Source organism: Chamaea fasciata, unplaced genomic scaffold (genome assembly GCF_029207755.1).
Source record: "Chamaea fasciata isolate MVZ Bird 193981 ecotype frontalis unplaced genomic scaffold, bChaFas1.0.hap1 SCAF_8, whole genome shotgun sequence".
Taxonomy (NCBI): domain Eukaryota; kingdom Metazoa; phylum Chordata; class Aves; order Passeriformes; family Sylviidae; genus Chamaea; species Chamaea fasciata.
This window is the reverse complement of record NW_027094093.1, coordinates 8,839,070-8,854,494: the sequence shown is the minus strand read 5'-3', so window position 1 is coordinate 8,854,494 and position 15,425 is coordinate 8,839,070. Positions and strand designations below refer to the sequence as shown.

Here is a 15,425-nt window from a genome sequence, read left to right as displayed (position 1 = left end):
AAATGCATTGAAAAACTCTACTCAATAATATAGAGGACCACTACCCAGCCTGAAAATCTGGTAGTCAGGCTATCCATAGTGATCTCATGGTTCTGCTATGATCCAGGAACACAGAAATCCATTAAAATGCTTTCATTAATCCCTGATGCTTTTACTGTATGCAAAAGGCACGCAGCTTAAATACCGAGCCATACAACAGGTTTTAACCTTCTGCCACAACTCCTTCCTGAATCTCACTGGCTTGGGGAGGGAAACAAATGATGAATCTGAACTGCAACAACGAAAAATTTAGATACAAGTTAGGGCAAAAATTTTTGCAAGACATGACTACCATGACCAACACCTTTGAGTGAATAGATGGTATTCTGTGGGCCACGGCTCATCACCTTTCTACATGAACAGGAAAACATTCAGCTTTCCCTTGCTGGAAATAAGTTGTGCAACTCCCATACAAACCAGCGCAGACAGGAGCTGAAAAACAGAAAGTTAAGGGAGAGCAAGAGCCTTTTTTTATTGAAAACAAGCAATTTGTATTTCACCTCAAAGTAGCTCATTTACATGCAATGTTACATGATTGCTTTTGGTGTTGCTGCTTTGAAGACAGAAGTTAGATGGCAAAAATTAAGTTCCATCCCTTGTGTTTTCATTAAGCCAACAGCAAAAAAAAAAAAAAAGGCAACATAAATAAAAATAAATAATTGATAATAATAATACAACAATAATAAAAATCTTATAAGCACACACAAAAGGTACACACTAACTCATCACCTCTATATTCCCATTGAAAAGAGGTGAACGCTGTCCTGCACAGCTGCTTCCAGAGCCATTGGAACTTATCCTACTCACAGAAATCAAAAGAAATAATAACTGTGGCCTTAAAAAAAACCTAAGCACTTCCACGAACCCAAGAATATGGCTTTTTATCTCCCAAATCTTTCTGGCAGCTCCTGCACACGTGGCAGCACTCAGGCAACTGCAAACGCAGGCAAGCTACAGAGCCAGCCCTGCCAGCCAGACAGCTGCCACCATCTTCAGGCTGTTTGAAGGATTTAGCTGCCTGTAGCTCTCTGCCACCTCCACACTGTTAACTTTTTCCTGAAGAATTGCACTGATGCTGAGTCTCTGCCACTGTCCCCTCAGCCCCACACAAGCACCATCCCTGTTAGCAGAGGTAAACTCCTCTGCTTTGTCCCCACTGCAATAGTGAGGCACCGTATCTGGGATTTTACAAGGAATTGTCTCCGTGCAAACACGTTACCTCAGATGCCCAGCTCCCCTGTCCTGATCAAGTAACTTCAGTTTTGTTACCAATGCCTAGAAAACACCCGCCACACCCATCTTTTAAAGTTCACTGCAGCAATTTTAAATTAGTCAGATCAAGGGGAAGAAAAAAAAAATGCCAGAACTAAGGAAGCAGAGTTTGCGTCACGGTACATTTGCTTGCAAGCTTCTTTCAAATCTAAGTCAGAACCCATCATCCTTTTGTCTGCCAATTTTTTTTCCCAAGCTCTGCTAGAACCTTAAGCAGCACAATCACAATAGCAGGTCTTGTAGCATTCAGTGATAAACATTTACCAGAGCAACAACAACATAAATGTCTTAATTTAAAAATCGACCAAGAAAAATAATTTTTCCTTTAGTAACCTAAACTGTCCTTCTTTATTTCCTTATTTATTTTTAAGATAAATTTTAAATAAACTGCTATGCTGGAAATACATCAGGGGAATTCATTCCTCTGTTTCAGATTTGAAGGATTAACTCTTCAATTATTAAGTTGTACCAACATCTGATCACTTGCTGTGCAGTCTATTTTTAAAAGTACATGAAAGACTATTGTAACCAGAATACCTAGAATAAGAACATTTAGCAAAACCCTGCCTTGCAGAAATCTGAAATTAGTGTTTGAGACCAGGTATATCAATTTACAGTTAATGCCAGGCTTGCTCTCAGTGGGGCTCAGGTCACTTTTTAATGGCCTTCAACAGCTGCACACACACAACCCTCCTCCCTCCCCAAACCACCACCCAACATACAAGTATTGTTTCCAACTGTGGGGGCAATTCAAATCCTTACTAAAAACATCTGATGCCTGCTTTACATTCAAAATTTCATATTAACTCAGAAAAGGAAAGACATCACTATTGTATTTTTTAAAAAATGGATGTGGGAGTGGGCTGTTTCAAACTGGGATTTATGCGTTCCTCTAGAGCTGCCAGCAGGTCCCTTTGAGGTCCTGCTAAAATCCTGGTGGCCATATTCCAGAGGATTTGTATATTGCAGAGCTCCGGGGTGAGAAGCGGAGAGAGAGGAACCAGAAATCCCTTCAAAGCATCATTCCCTGCTTACTGCTACTCTTTGCAAGTCCCTCTAACTGAGGTGTTTCTCCTCCAGGAACTACAGGTGGATTAGGAAACAAGAGCCCCTCATGCAGGTCTCTGTCTCCTCTGAGGGTCTCCTAAATGTCTCACCCTGCCTAAAAAATGCAGTTATTTCTCTGATCAGCCCCTCAGTATGCACCTCTCTGCATCAGTTTCTTTAAAAAATTCAGGACGTCTAAACCCCTCAGAGTACATCCTTCTGTTTAAAGGAACACCTATCTTTGCAAGAACTCACTTTTTCAGGATCTGTCCCCAGGCAGAAAGTCTAGTAAAAGTTGTCCAAATGAATGAGGTTTTTCAGCACATACTTCTGAAAACTGCACCCCATGAAGGGTTTACTGCTGCACCGTGACCTGCCAGCTCCAGGTTACAAGGACCTGGCAAATAGAGATATCAAACACAAGTTACCTTGTTTTAAGTCCTTTAACATAAATAAAGTATTGCCTTCAGAACTCACTCCATGGACCTGAGGAAGCCAAGACAAGAAGGGACATGAAATAAATTAAGTCTTAATAAACTTATGTGAACCCCTTAAGCACAAGCTTTATTTCTCTGGTAACTTCTGCACTTTGGTGCAAGCCAAAGCAGCAGAGAACTCGGACACAACAGCAGACAGGTGAGAGGGTACACAATGACTGATCAGCTTTGAAACAAGAACTACAACTCTAGCAGGCATCAGCAAATCATCAGCACAGCAAGAGTTAAGAGCACAGCCTGTACTTTACTGGTGGCAATAGTTTGGGAAGCACAAATAGTAGGAATAGGATCCTTTAAAATTACTTCAGTTTTTATTAACATATTTTTTACAGGACATCCCAGTTAAGCCAGGCAGAATGTTTACAATAGGGTCCTGTCTAAGGACAGCTTAAGACTATTATACAGTACATACGGAAGGACAATACAGTCCCAGTACAAGCTACCAATAGGCAGTAAATCACGTCAAAACCTCATGTTACACCTGATTAACTGCTTGGCTCCAGTACTGCAGTCTACTCCAAAAATGCTTGCTTCAGTGTAGTTTGGAGTTGTCAGAGAATTTATGTCATCTGATGGCAAGTTACATAGAAGAGTGCCCCAGTGTATCATTTAAGAAGCATTACTTGCCATGAGCTGCAGGAGTGCGTGGCTTCCCACCTGCAGTATCCTCTGGTGCTGTGTAGTCCTTAAAAGTGGACTCCATCTAGATGTCTCATTTACTAGAAGAAATCACCTCTGTCCCAGTGGGATCATATGAGCCTGGATTACAACTCTATATGAATTACAAGCACATCCAAAATTTTATCACTCATGAGTCAGTCTACCCTCAACACAGCAATGCAATGAAATTAAATTTCCCACAAAATTTTCCTTGATTCTACAAATGGCTTAAAAATAGATACCTTTGTAAATATGAAGACCTTACATCTTTCGCTAAATGTACAAGCCTGAGAATGGACGAAACAGTAAAATATTTCCACCACCTGCACACAATGGAAACCTTGTTTCTCTGAAGTTCAAAGTCAACCCAAGCCTCTAGAGAGGCAAATTTCAAGAGCATCCCAAGGTCCATAGATTGGATGTTAGTCAAACATGCAAGACTATGAAAACCAAGCAATAATCCTTATGAAGTATGTGTTTATCCAACAGTCAACCAGCAAGACATCTGGCATTATCTGAGATATTCTGCATCTTGATCAAGAGCTGGAATCCTGTAAATCAGCAAAAGTGTTTAATTGTACAGTCTGCTAGCCCTGACTCTGTGTGCTCCTGCACAGCTTTTTTCAGAGTTGTGCAGGAATTTAGCAGAAAGCTGGATGCCAATTTTAGCAGTAATATCATCTACACCACACACACAATCAAATCAAATATTTCTATGGAGTTTCTCACACTTGGCCAGCAGGAGGCTTGCTTATACTCTTTCGTAAGATTAAGTAATCATCACATATTTTTAAAGCGCAGTCTTATTATCTCTTTCCTCAGGCAAGGCAGTGATACTTCAGAGCTTTACCCTGGATAAACTGTTGTGGTGGTCTGCATTTCAAGTGTCCACAGGAAATGTAAACCCAGCAAAGAAGACAAAGTCTTGCATGCACGTTGCAATACACACAGTCAGATGGATTCCTGAACTCCTCCTCTTACTTTTTGATTGAGGCAATTATGTATTATAACAATTAGATCACAGAAAAACATTTTCTTCTAAAATTAAACAAGGAGTTTAATTAAAATCAGAACAAGTCTTCTAAGATAACAGCAGAACAACAGAGCACAGATGTCTGGACTCCAAACGTATTTACCTACTTTTTCTGCTCAGTCATAAAGCACTTCCACAGCTATCACAAGAAGAGCTTTAACAAACAAAAAGCCCAATGTTAAATCACTTTTCCCTGGTAGAAGATGAAAAACAGTTCTTCTGGTTTTAGTAAGGGGTAAGACCCAAGCTAAATGCTGAGGCCATGGTGAAATAGATACAAAAAATCCATTAAAAATCCTGATATGGAAATGCAGATCAATGCATCCACCAGCTGTAATGACATTTAAGGGAGAAAATCCGAATGGTGGCCTTCAGACACAAGCACCTGAGTAATTGAGAGGAAAGAAAGAAAGCAGCACCTGTTTTCTAGCAAGGTGTGACATGCGACATAAGCACCAAGCACCAGGAGCTGCAATCTGAAATGGAAATGCACACAACAGCATCAGGGGAGAAGGTTTTTGGCTAAGCAGTTAATGCTGGGAGAAGTGTTTGAGGATTGTAAGATGAGAACAGCTGCTCAGAGGACTTCTCTCTCTGAACCCAGAATGGCCCAGGACTTGTCCTTACAGATGGCAAAGTTTCAAGGGACAGTAGCTCTGGCAGGAACATCTCTAATGATGCCACATTTTTGGATTCAGAGCTCGTAGCTGGGAAAGGAGGAAATGTAGGTGGGAGGGAAGCAGCTCAGTCATCACTGAGCTCAGCAGTTGTAAAGTCAGCAGGCCTGAACACGAGTGCTCCCAGGATTTACGGAATTGCTCTCCAAGCCTTTGGGTGACATGTGGCCAAGGAGCTGTGACACAAGCCACTGGGCACAGTCCTGGATCTTTGTAGCTACCAGTCGCTGCAGGGCACAGCGAGGTCCAGGAGTGTGCTCACCAGTTGCCACTGCCATTGAGTTGCCATTTACAGAGCACAGCACACTGTGCAGCCTTGACATTTGCAGATTTGAGGTGACCACTTCAACTGGCTCTGGTTTGGAAAATACAAAATTAGTAACTTAGCTTTTACCCAGCTTTCTAGTCTCCAGGTGCTTTTATTTAATGACAAGAAAAACCAGAAGTTCAGTCTCAACTAAAGTTTCAGTGAATTTAACAGCTGAAAATGTGACAAAGGCTGGCTGTGCCCATTGCCTTGCTCAATCACCTGCAAATGCACGAAGTGGAAGCAGTGGTATCTGCCTGTACAGACTCAATGACTAAGTACAGGAATTACTTTTATGTGATTTTCTTTTCCCAATCTTGCAATTCTTCACCTGGAGCATCAAATACCAGAGCCATGATGTGTTGACACCACCATTCCTGTGGGGCTGTGCCCTACCACTCCACAGCAGGCTTCCAAGAAGCTCTGTGCCTCTGGTAATTCAGAGTGCTAGAGACACTCCTAAGGCAAAACTGAACGGAAACTGCTCTATATCCCTCTGAATGGGTCCATGCAATTTTTAAATCGACTTTCAAAAATGCACCAAACATACCCAGGGGAAATAAGCTAACAATGTGGATTGCTGCCTGAAATAATTATACAGATAGCTCAGGGCGTTCAGTGTAGTGATGAAAGAAAAGAAACAAGAAAAAGCCATTACCAGGCTTCACAGCAATAACGTGATTTAGCAAATCCCACACTCTCCATTCCACAACGGAAACTTTGACATCGCCTAGATTTATAAACACCGTACTGTATGTGTTCGTTCACCCAGTTTAGGAGTCCCAACTGAGAAGCTCAATATTATTCTGGAAACACTCCAGTAGCAGAGGGCTATCTACCACTCTCATTTTGACATTCCTACATATTTGTGACTTCATTGTTATTTCACTCCACAGCTTTGTAAGGAGTGATTTTACTGCAAGAAAGACCACCTGCTCATAAAAAGACTTGTACGTTCAAATGAAGTACCGAAAGACAAAGCTATGCTTTCCAGGGTACCAGGCTAGATCAATTCTTGCTAAGGAGCAGCACAAAGATGGGTAATGGACTTCAGGATGTCTCCAAGCCAGAGATGTGAGCTGAGCTGTCTAAATACACAGCAAGACTCAAAATCCTAACAAGCTTTCTCTTATTGAGCTTCAAGAGAATTTAAGGGGAACTCAGACACAATTTCTAGGTGAGCATTGTTTGACAAAGCTCTGAAAAATACGACTTTGGGATTTTTTTAGTATTTCCTTTAAATTAAATATTCATCTGATAGTAGTTAAACAATACAGTGGCAAGTTTTAACATGTGCAAGGAAATGGTATTTCACTACCTTCAAATAACAAGCAGGTGAGATATCAGAGACATTAACTCTGATTGTATTATTCCTCCATTGAAACTACACCTACAGTATTTCAGCATTACAACAATTTGCACTTGCATCATCTTTTCCTTTATTAAAAAACCCCCAACACAACTTGACCAGTGTTTCTACAAGCAACTCTTGCTCAATTAAAATACTATATCCAAATAGATTTATGCTACACCCTGTTTTGTCATGAAAGTACTAAATTCCAGATGATGAGCATATGTGGGTGTCTGCTTCTGACTCTAAACCCTATTTTAAATATATATTTCAAAGATACTTTCCATATAGTCAAGGTCAATGGGGAGGAAGCAAGAAAAACTGAATTGTTAAAATTGCACAGAAGGATTAAGAAAGTTATGCACAAGGAGTTTGTTCCAATGCTAATTTTAAAAGGATTCAAATTCTTTTTTTTTTTTTTTTTTCTGTCTTAGTTTGTTGAGGCTTGAAATCTTGGAATCCACAAGAGACAATCACTGAGTAGAAACTACCATGTGAACACAAACAATAATAAATAACCTAGTTTAGAAGATGCCTGTAAACATTTCTAGTACTAAACCTGCCAAATTACACCTATAGTCACTTGTTGGTCTCATCTCAGCAGTATTTCCTTGGTTCATTACATATCATATCCCAGAATGTGAATTTCAACAGAAACCCTGGGCTGTTTGGGATCCATGTGTCAGGGGCACAGCACACCTCCCCCAAAACCCAAGAAGAGTAACAGGGATACAAATAAAATAAAGAAGGAAAGAACACAAATTAAGAGATGAAGACAGAGGTGATCCATAAAATCACCTATGCTGTACCCAAATATCCTGATTTATTTGTTTATATTATGGTGATCTTAATAACACAGTCTCCTTGAAAAAAAAAAGTTTGGTAAGACAGTTCTAATCATACTGCAAGCCCCTATTAACAAAAATACTGCCAGTGCCATCACAATGGCATTCCTACGCAAAACCAAGAACCTTGCAAGGAAACACACTTTCCAGGTGGATATAGCTACGTGCAATTTCCAGACAGGGAAACAGAGCCACTGAAAGCCAAAAATTCTGCCCCTAAGGGGCTTGGCCACAAAGTTTGAGTTAGAGATGCAGCTGAGCAACTTGACTACTGCTTCAAATGCTGATCACTGCTCCGCTTTCACCTTCTACTCCCCTTTCTGTATTTCCAGTGTTTATTCAACTGCACACCCATTTACCTCTGAATAGTGCACCCTTGGGCTGAGACAGGCCTACAATGTTTAGCAAAACACAGCCAGGGTCTCTAAACATCATCACTACACACACACTATCCAAGTGGCAACAGTCCTAAGGCTGGCTATAGGATGAATGGGAAAGAATGACTGCAAGAGGGAAATTTTACTGAAATAAAGTACATTACATATTCATCTAATACTTCTATTCTGCAAAACTTATGCACAAACTCACCACTCTGGAGCACCTGTGCTGTTATGAACATGCTTTTTTCTTCTCCAGATCAAACAAGAATATCTACTAGAGATTAAGATATAAATGCTAAATAAGAACAAAAAAGGAACCATAATTAGAAAAATCCCTGTTCACACAATATCAAAACACTAAAGTACTAGAATAAGTGAAATATTTTATTACAGTGGAGAAGTGCTTAGTGCTGTGATCTGGAAGATACTGTGACACAGACAAACCTGAACGCTGATGAAAGAAAAGGTCTTCTACGATTTGAATCTTGCCCTTGCTCCTGGACTGCTTGAAGCACCTTTTCCAAGCAGCATTCTCTTTGACCAATTTTCCATATTCAGAAAGGCTATTTGCAACTGATGGGAGAAATACTGATCTCATGTTTTCACGGATAACAACTCCTTGGATAGCCTGAATCTCAGGGCGAGACACAGCTTGCTTTACAATGTGCTGGAATTAAACACACCTCATAACACCCGTTACTTTGGCGTCATTTCAAGAGATCCTCCATGTCCTACCCAGCTGGCAGACAATGAAGCCAAGCCAAGCCAATGTTTAGGCAAGTAGAAGTAGCTATGGGAGGAAAATCTGCTTTGGAAAAAGGCTGTGTCAAACAGGTCCAGAGGAGTGCCATGAAGATGATTGGGGGCTGGAGCATTTTCCCTGTGAGGACAGGCAGAGAGAGTTGGGGTTGCTCAGCCTAGAGAAGAAAAGGCTCCAGGCAGAGCCTATAGCAGCCTGCCAGCACCTATGGGGATCCTACAGATTAGATGGGGAGGGACTCTTATCAGGGAGTGTTGTGGTAAGATGAAGGGTAACAGTTTTAAACTGAAAGAGGGCAGATTTAGAGGAGATAGTAGGAAGAAATTCTTTACTGTGAGGGCAGTGAGACACTGGAACAGGCTGCCCAGAGAAGCTGTGGATGCCCCATCCCTGGCTGTGTTCCAGGCCAGGTTGGCTGGAGCTCTGAGTAACCTGCTCTAATGCAAGTTGTTCGTGCCCATGGCTGAGTATTGGAACTAGATGGTCTTTAATATCCTTTGCAACCCAAATTATTCTGGGATTCTGTATCCAACTATTTTCTTTCTGAAATATGAAGTAGAGCCTAATTTCAGGTAATGTCTTCCTCAACAGGATCTTTTTGAATAGCAACACAGTCCTTTTAATGTTGGTAACTACATCAGGATAACTCTTTATAGCTGCCTCCTTGCTAATTACTCATTACCTTGCACAACACTCGGGTTTGGTAAAGAAAGCCACATGGAGAACACAGTATTTACCTTGGTGAACTCAGCAACACAACCACAGTGCTTGAAAACAAATGCATACATGAAAATGCTGCCACCTCTGAGTCACCACCCAAGTCCCACATCAGCACACAACCTCCTGTAACATGAGAGCCTCATTAAACTTATCAACAGACATATCTTTTCAGAGTGATGAAACCGGAAAAGTTTCAAGACGGCAGCAGCAGGCTGTGCTGTCCCCTAGCTATAATATGCTGAATTTGGGAATTCCCTTCAGAGTTGTTTCCCCTCTTAATTCTAATGGGCATGGCACAAAGACCATAGATTCTGCATTTATTCAGAAAAATTATTCTCCTATTGAGAAAAAAACATGAAGCCCACAAAGCAATGTAAAGATACTTGTTCTCAGCAGAACTGCAAAGCAACATATCTTCAAATAAGCAAAAAAAGTCTGATTTTTCAAGAAACCCACTTTAATTACTGTGTGGTTTGTTCAGTTTTCTTTTGAAGATGCCTAACATATGGTATGATTTACACAACACTGGCAGTGAGCTTGAGACAGAAGATTCAAATCTAACTGCAGAAGTATGCAAAACTTAACACTACGCATCAAGATTGTCCTTCTCATCAGCTGAGTATGGCCATTTAAGTCTGCGTTCATAATTAATTCCTATTGCTAAATATTCTTGAAACACTTAGACATGTAAACTTTTTTATTTTTATATGAACAGCTTGTCCTGGTAGCTGGTGACACCAGAGTCACCAAGGCGCAGAGATCACTGGCTTCCTCAGACAGGGCAGTCCCCTCGTTTCAGGAGTGCACTTACACTCCTGGCTTCAACAGGCTCCATTTAAAGAAAAAAATATTTGTACACAAAGGAAACAGCACTTCATAAGATGCAGCCTTCAAAGTGTGCAGCACACAGACTCCAGCTGTGCCTCCCTCCCTCAAGGGTTTGTGCAGGTCCTTTCTGAGGCACCCCAGGGCTCATGCCCCCACAGCTGTGCCATGCATGGAGCCACTGGGCAGCCACCTCTCCAAGCAGGCTGGGCAAAACCCCTCAGCTGCCTGTTCAGTTTCTAGGGCATCAAGGGAAGAAGCCGCAAACAGGGCCATGTACTACAAAATACTTCAGCCTTCAATAACATCTCTCCACCTCGCTCAGTGCCCAGCACCTCCCAGTGCTGTGACCGTGCCATGCGTTCAAACGCAGCATTAGGTTATTTCCTTTTCAGTAGAAGCACCTTAAAAAACAGCAACACAGGGTTTGTAAAACAAAGTTTGAAAAAAAAAAATACCACAAGAATTTAACTGAGAACCTCTTGCTCACTTCTCAGGAGTTCAGAGAACCCAGTGGTTTCTTTTTTGACAAAAGATAACTTACACCACTAAAACTATCTGCACTGCTGTAGTGTTGGTGCAGCATTTCTCAGGCTCTGGGTCACAAGTAGGTCATAAACCCTCACGGAGTAAAACAACTATACTCAGAGTAAGATGTTTTTAGAAGATATCTGTACCTTCCTTGGTATGGAAAGAACTAAACAAAATCAGCACTGGAAAAATTATAGTAATTCAAAAGCTTTGCCTCATTATTTTGATTGTAAATGATAACTACTGTGGCAGCACTCCACAATGCATTTGTGATTCATTTTTTCCCCAAAGAGGTTAGGCAGTTCTCAGATTTTTTCCAACAAGTTTAGCAGGCCTCACAAAAACCTTGAAAACCACTGGTCTAGACGGCCTCACCATCAAGGTTGTCTGCCTGAAAGTCTCACTTGCAGATTCTCACCAGGCTGATGATGGGGACCCTGAACTAGAGGAGAAGAGGAAAATTGAGATCACAGATTTCCACTGATGTTGGTTTTAGAACCAATTAGACAAACGATACAAAAAGGAATTCTTTATTCTGTGTTCAAAGCATTGAAAATTGTGATAAATACATGTCATTAAGTATTAGAAATTATAAAATATTCAAAGGATATCAGGAAATAAGGGATTTATGGCCTATATTTTAACATAGTACCACCATTTTCATATTTTGGCTGTATTTACATTACTAGACACTTAGGGTGGAAGCGGAAAAGCCCTGTTTTAATTCCTGTTCACCAGTGGGAATCGAACAGCAGACTGCTTGCTGGGATGCTCCCCTGCACACAAAGGCCTGCCAAGGACAGATGCAGAAATAAATACTCGAGCAGTTCCTTCCCGTGACCCATCCACCCGACACAGCCACAGTGTGTGCAGAGCAGCAACAGCAAGGCAGGAGTTGATTGTCACCCACAAGGCATCATAGCAACACAAACCTTAGCCTCATTTTTAATTCAAGGCAAGATCCTAAATGCACTTAAAATGAAATCTGGGCAGCAGTTAGAAGCCAAGCTGAGGAATACATCCTCAGAATTTCTGTGCAGTCTTTTACACACCCAGAATTTGTGGGTGTCCAAGTGATGCCAATCAAGTTGTGCTGCCCATACCCACCTTTGTTCAGAGCCTGCTGCCCACTCCAGACCCAACCCAATTCTGATTTGGGACTCTCCAATTTCGGAGTCTCAGCCTGCTCTAACCCAGAGCACATCTCAAACAACACGCTCCAGTTTCAGGGAGGATTTCCTGCTGCAAACGTCACCCTCCCCTTCAAATTCATGCACTGAATTGCAAATAAATCATTAAGCCAGTATTTAAAGCACTCAGCAGGACTCAAAGGCCTGCTGTACTTTCCTAAATGGACTGAGGGAACCCAGACATATTCTCGCTTTTCCTCTCCCAGCAGACTCCTGCAATCCTGAAACTGCAGTCTGCTTGAGAGTCCTACAGAGGGAGGATGTACTTAGTCCCACAGCTGAAGCTATGCCACTTCAACCAGACTAGGAATGAAAGCGTCATTATGCCCAAAGACAAAGGCCCTCAGCTTTTCCTAGGATGACAACTGGGCTTTGATTTCTTCTGCTTGTATCAGACATCATCACTTCTTCCTGTTAAGCACAAACTCCTGGACTCTGATGCTGAACTGCCTGAGTGGCCATGCTGCAGTGAACAAGCAAATGAACTCCTTGAACCTCAAATCTGTTCCTTCAGGGGAAATAGAAGAACACCCATCCCACTCTACAGGAGCCTCATGACCAGAGCAGTTTCAGAGGCAGTGCAAGACAAGAACTTGATAATCACAAACTGATCAAAGAATTGAGCTTTTGCTTTCCTCAATTCCTTTTGTGGCCACAAGCTGCTTTCTCATGTGCTGGCATTTCACCTCACGTTAGCCAGCCCTAGAAATCACTTTTCTTTCTCCTTGCGAAGGCAAGGGAACAATATGAGTATTGCTTGCATCAACAGAACAACTTCCAGCATTAAATTTCCATATACAGTCTCAGTTATTTTTGTCATCCCAATTGTCTCCCAGTGAAAACAAACCCATATTTGTTTCTGGTATTAACTGATTGTACTAAAAAGTTGTTTCATCTGAAAATTTTGAAACATCCTATAAAAAGCCCCTAGGAAATTCAGAAATTTACAAAATAAAGGACAGCTACACTCATCCATGATGCTCCTCCTTCCCTGCTGCTATGACAATTGCACTGAACAGGAAATATGCCAATTTGCAGCTAAATTTCCCACCACAAGGCTCCTTATCTACAGCATGCTGAGAGGCTGAGATCCAAAAAAAAAGCAGGTTTACAGAAATAAAATCTCGTCTGACCTGGGGTTTTTTATAGAAGGCTGGACAAGGATAGAAGCATCCAATCAAATACCACTTCTTGTGCAACCCAGAAGGAAGACAATGAGTCCATAACAGGTGTGGGATTGCCATCCTGCTCGTGATAGCCAAAAAGATATTTACGATCAACTGTACAACTGCTTCAGATTTGTGGGTGTCTTATTGCCTAGCCAAGCAAAAAGCTGACATTACTTCTGAAGATGTGTGCTTTGTTATACAAAGAATACCAGAATAAGGAGGTTCAGAGAGTAACATAAATCAAGAAGTCCTCTTGGTACCATCAGAGTTAAAACCTATTACTTGGGTATATCATATTTTAAGCATTATCAAGCAGAGATGATCAGATTTGAGTTTAATTGCTCCCTTTGTGAAAACACTTCATTAAATTAATTAACCAAGTTATCTTCTCAGTCCACAATACATTATTAATTCTAAAATTATTGATCTTTGTGTTTGGAAGTCACTGTTTGGCTTCCAAATTGCAATTGGTTTTTGCAATTAGCATATGCTAGCAGGCTTTAAAAAACGCACGGACTCCTCTAAGAGACTACAAAATGAAAATGTCCTTAAGTATGCTCAGAAGTTACCATTATGAATGGTCATCTTGACCCTAGGCAAGGAAGGCAGTAAGAACTCCAGCAACTATTGACAGCACAGGTCTCAAGTGAGCTAACTATGAAAAAAATTCTCTTTTCTCTTGTCCAGCCAACACTGACCTATGTACTAACCAAGTTGCAACAGCAAGTCTTCATTTTACCCTCCAAGCTCTACTTCACAGGTACACATATAAAAACCCACAGCATTCACTGACTAACACTGATTTTGTATTCCTTTCTCACACTCTACTTTGGAAACCACTCATCTTAAAGTCTTCAAGATCTGCACGAACAAAAAGTGATCATTACCAATTGTCAGGGAAGCTGTTGTATAAGAGAAAAGCTTCCTGAGCTCCCACAGACTATACTGAATGAAAAAGCCTGCTAAAATAACACTACCAGCATTCCTAACAATTTACATAATCACAACCAAAAAAGGAAAGCTGACTCTAGAGTAACTCAGGAAAAGTAAAACTCAAATTTGCATTATATCATTCAAGAAGTGGACAGATTAAATCAATCACACATGGTAAGAGCTGAAAACTGCTGAAAAAATGATGACTGGAGCAGACAAACAAGGTAAAGTTTATTTACAGTAGTGTTCCACATACGCAATTTTTAATTTATACTACAAGGTAATTAATACAAGGTTCCCAGAATTTCTCACCTTCTCCTGCCTCTTCTAAACTGCTGCCTTTATCCTCAATTCTTTCCATGCTTCCTTCATTTCTCTGCACATGTTCTTTCCATAAGCAATGACAGACAGGCACTCTGGTGGAATTGAGGCCTTTAATGTAATTTCTTCCTACCTTAATTTTGCCACTGTAGAAGTTTGCATGGTGACTGTAGGACCCCAAGTGGCACTGGCCTTAACTTCTACAAGATGCACAGTCTTCTTTCTTCTTAAGAAAAATCTCACCAGAACTACACAAATCTTTTGAGACTAAATACCTCCAGGTTTTCCCAGGATACACATTGAAGCACCCAGTGCAAAATTGCAAATATGATATCAAGAGATAAAGTGATGAAAAATGCATGCATCAAAACAATACACCTGTTGTTCAAAGACAATAAGAGATGAAAATTCCTACTGTCCCAGCTGAACAGAACCTCTCACCTTGACCTTGCTGTGAACTGGTGTAGAAGATCCTCTCCTCAGTAGCAGGGATGGACATGGACCCTCCGTTAGGGCCAGGGCAGCAAAAAGGACAGAAGTCATCTACCTACAGGTCATTCATCCTGACCTGCTTGTGCACTACCAGGCAGTCACTCTACCTGCACCTACCAAAAAAAGCAAAGCCAGAGACTGCAGTCTCAAAAGGCCAAACCACCCTGAAAGCAGAGACCTGAGCCCAAGCCAGTGGAAGAAAACTTCATTTTCTATAATTCCTTATTTCTCATTATTCTCCCTGTGGCAAGTTAATTTCTTCTAGTTGATATCACATTGAATTTGGGAAAGATATGTATCTTTATGACAGAGGAGGTAAAAGTGATACCAAAGAAGGCTTCAAGCATCAGCACCTTGATATTGAAAAGTCTCTCAT

General features: G+C 41.1%; 1 protein-coding gene across 7 annotated transcripts in view; it reads right to left on the bottom strand.

Moving 5' to 3' along the window:
- Window positions 1–15,425, bottom strand: part of MYO1B (myosin IB) — a 202,047-nt gene that overhangs the window by 121,858 nt on the left and 64,764 nt on the right. The window contains exon 1 of one of the 7 annotated variants that reach the window (XM_066189584.1): window positions 14,999–15,139. The exons of 4 other annotated variants lie outside the window; for them this stretch is intronic. In XM_066189584.1, the coding sequence (XP_066045681.1) occupies window positions 14,999–15,100 (102 nt within the window). In that variant the 5' untranslated portion in view covers window positions 15,101–15,139. Of the gene's footprint in view, window positions 1–14,998; window positions 15,140–15,425 lie in introns of those variants that run through there. 2 more of the 7 variants (XM_066189586.1, XM_066189590.1) reach the window with 2 other exon arrangements.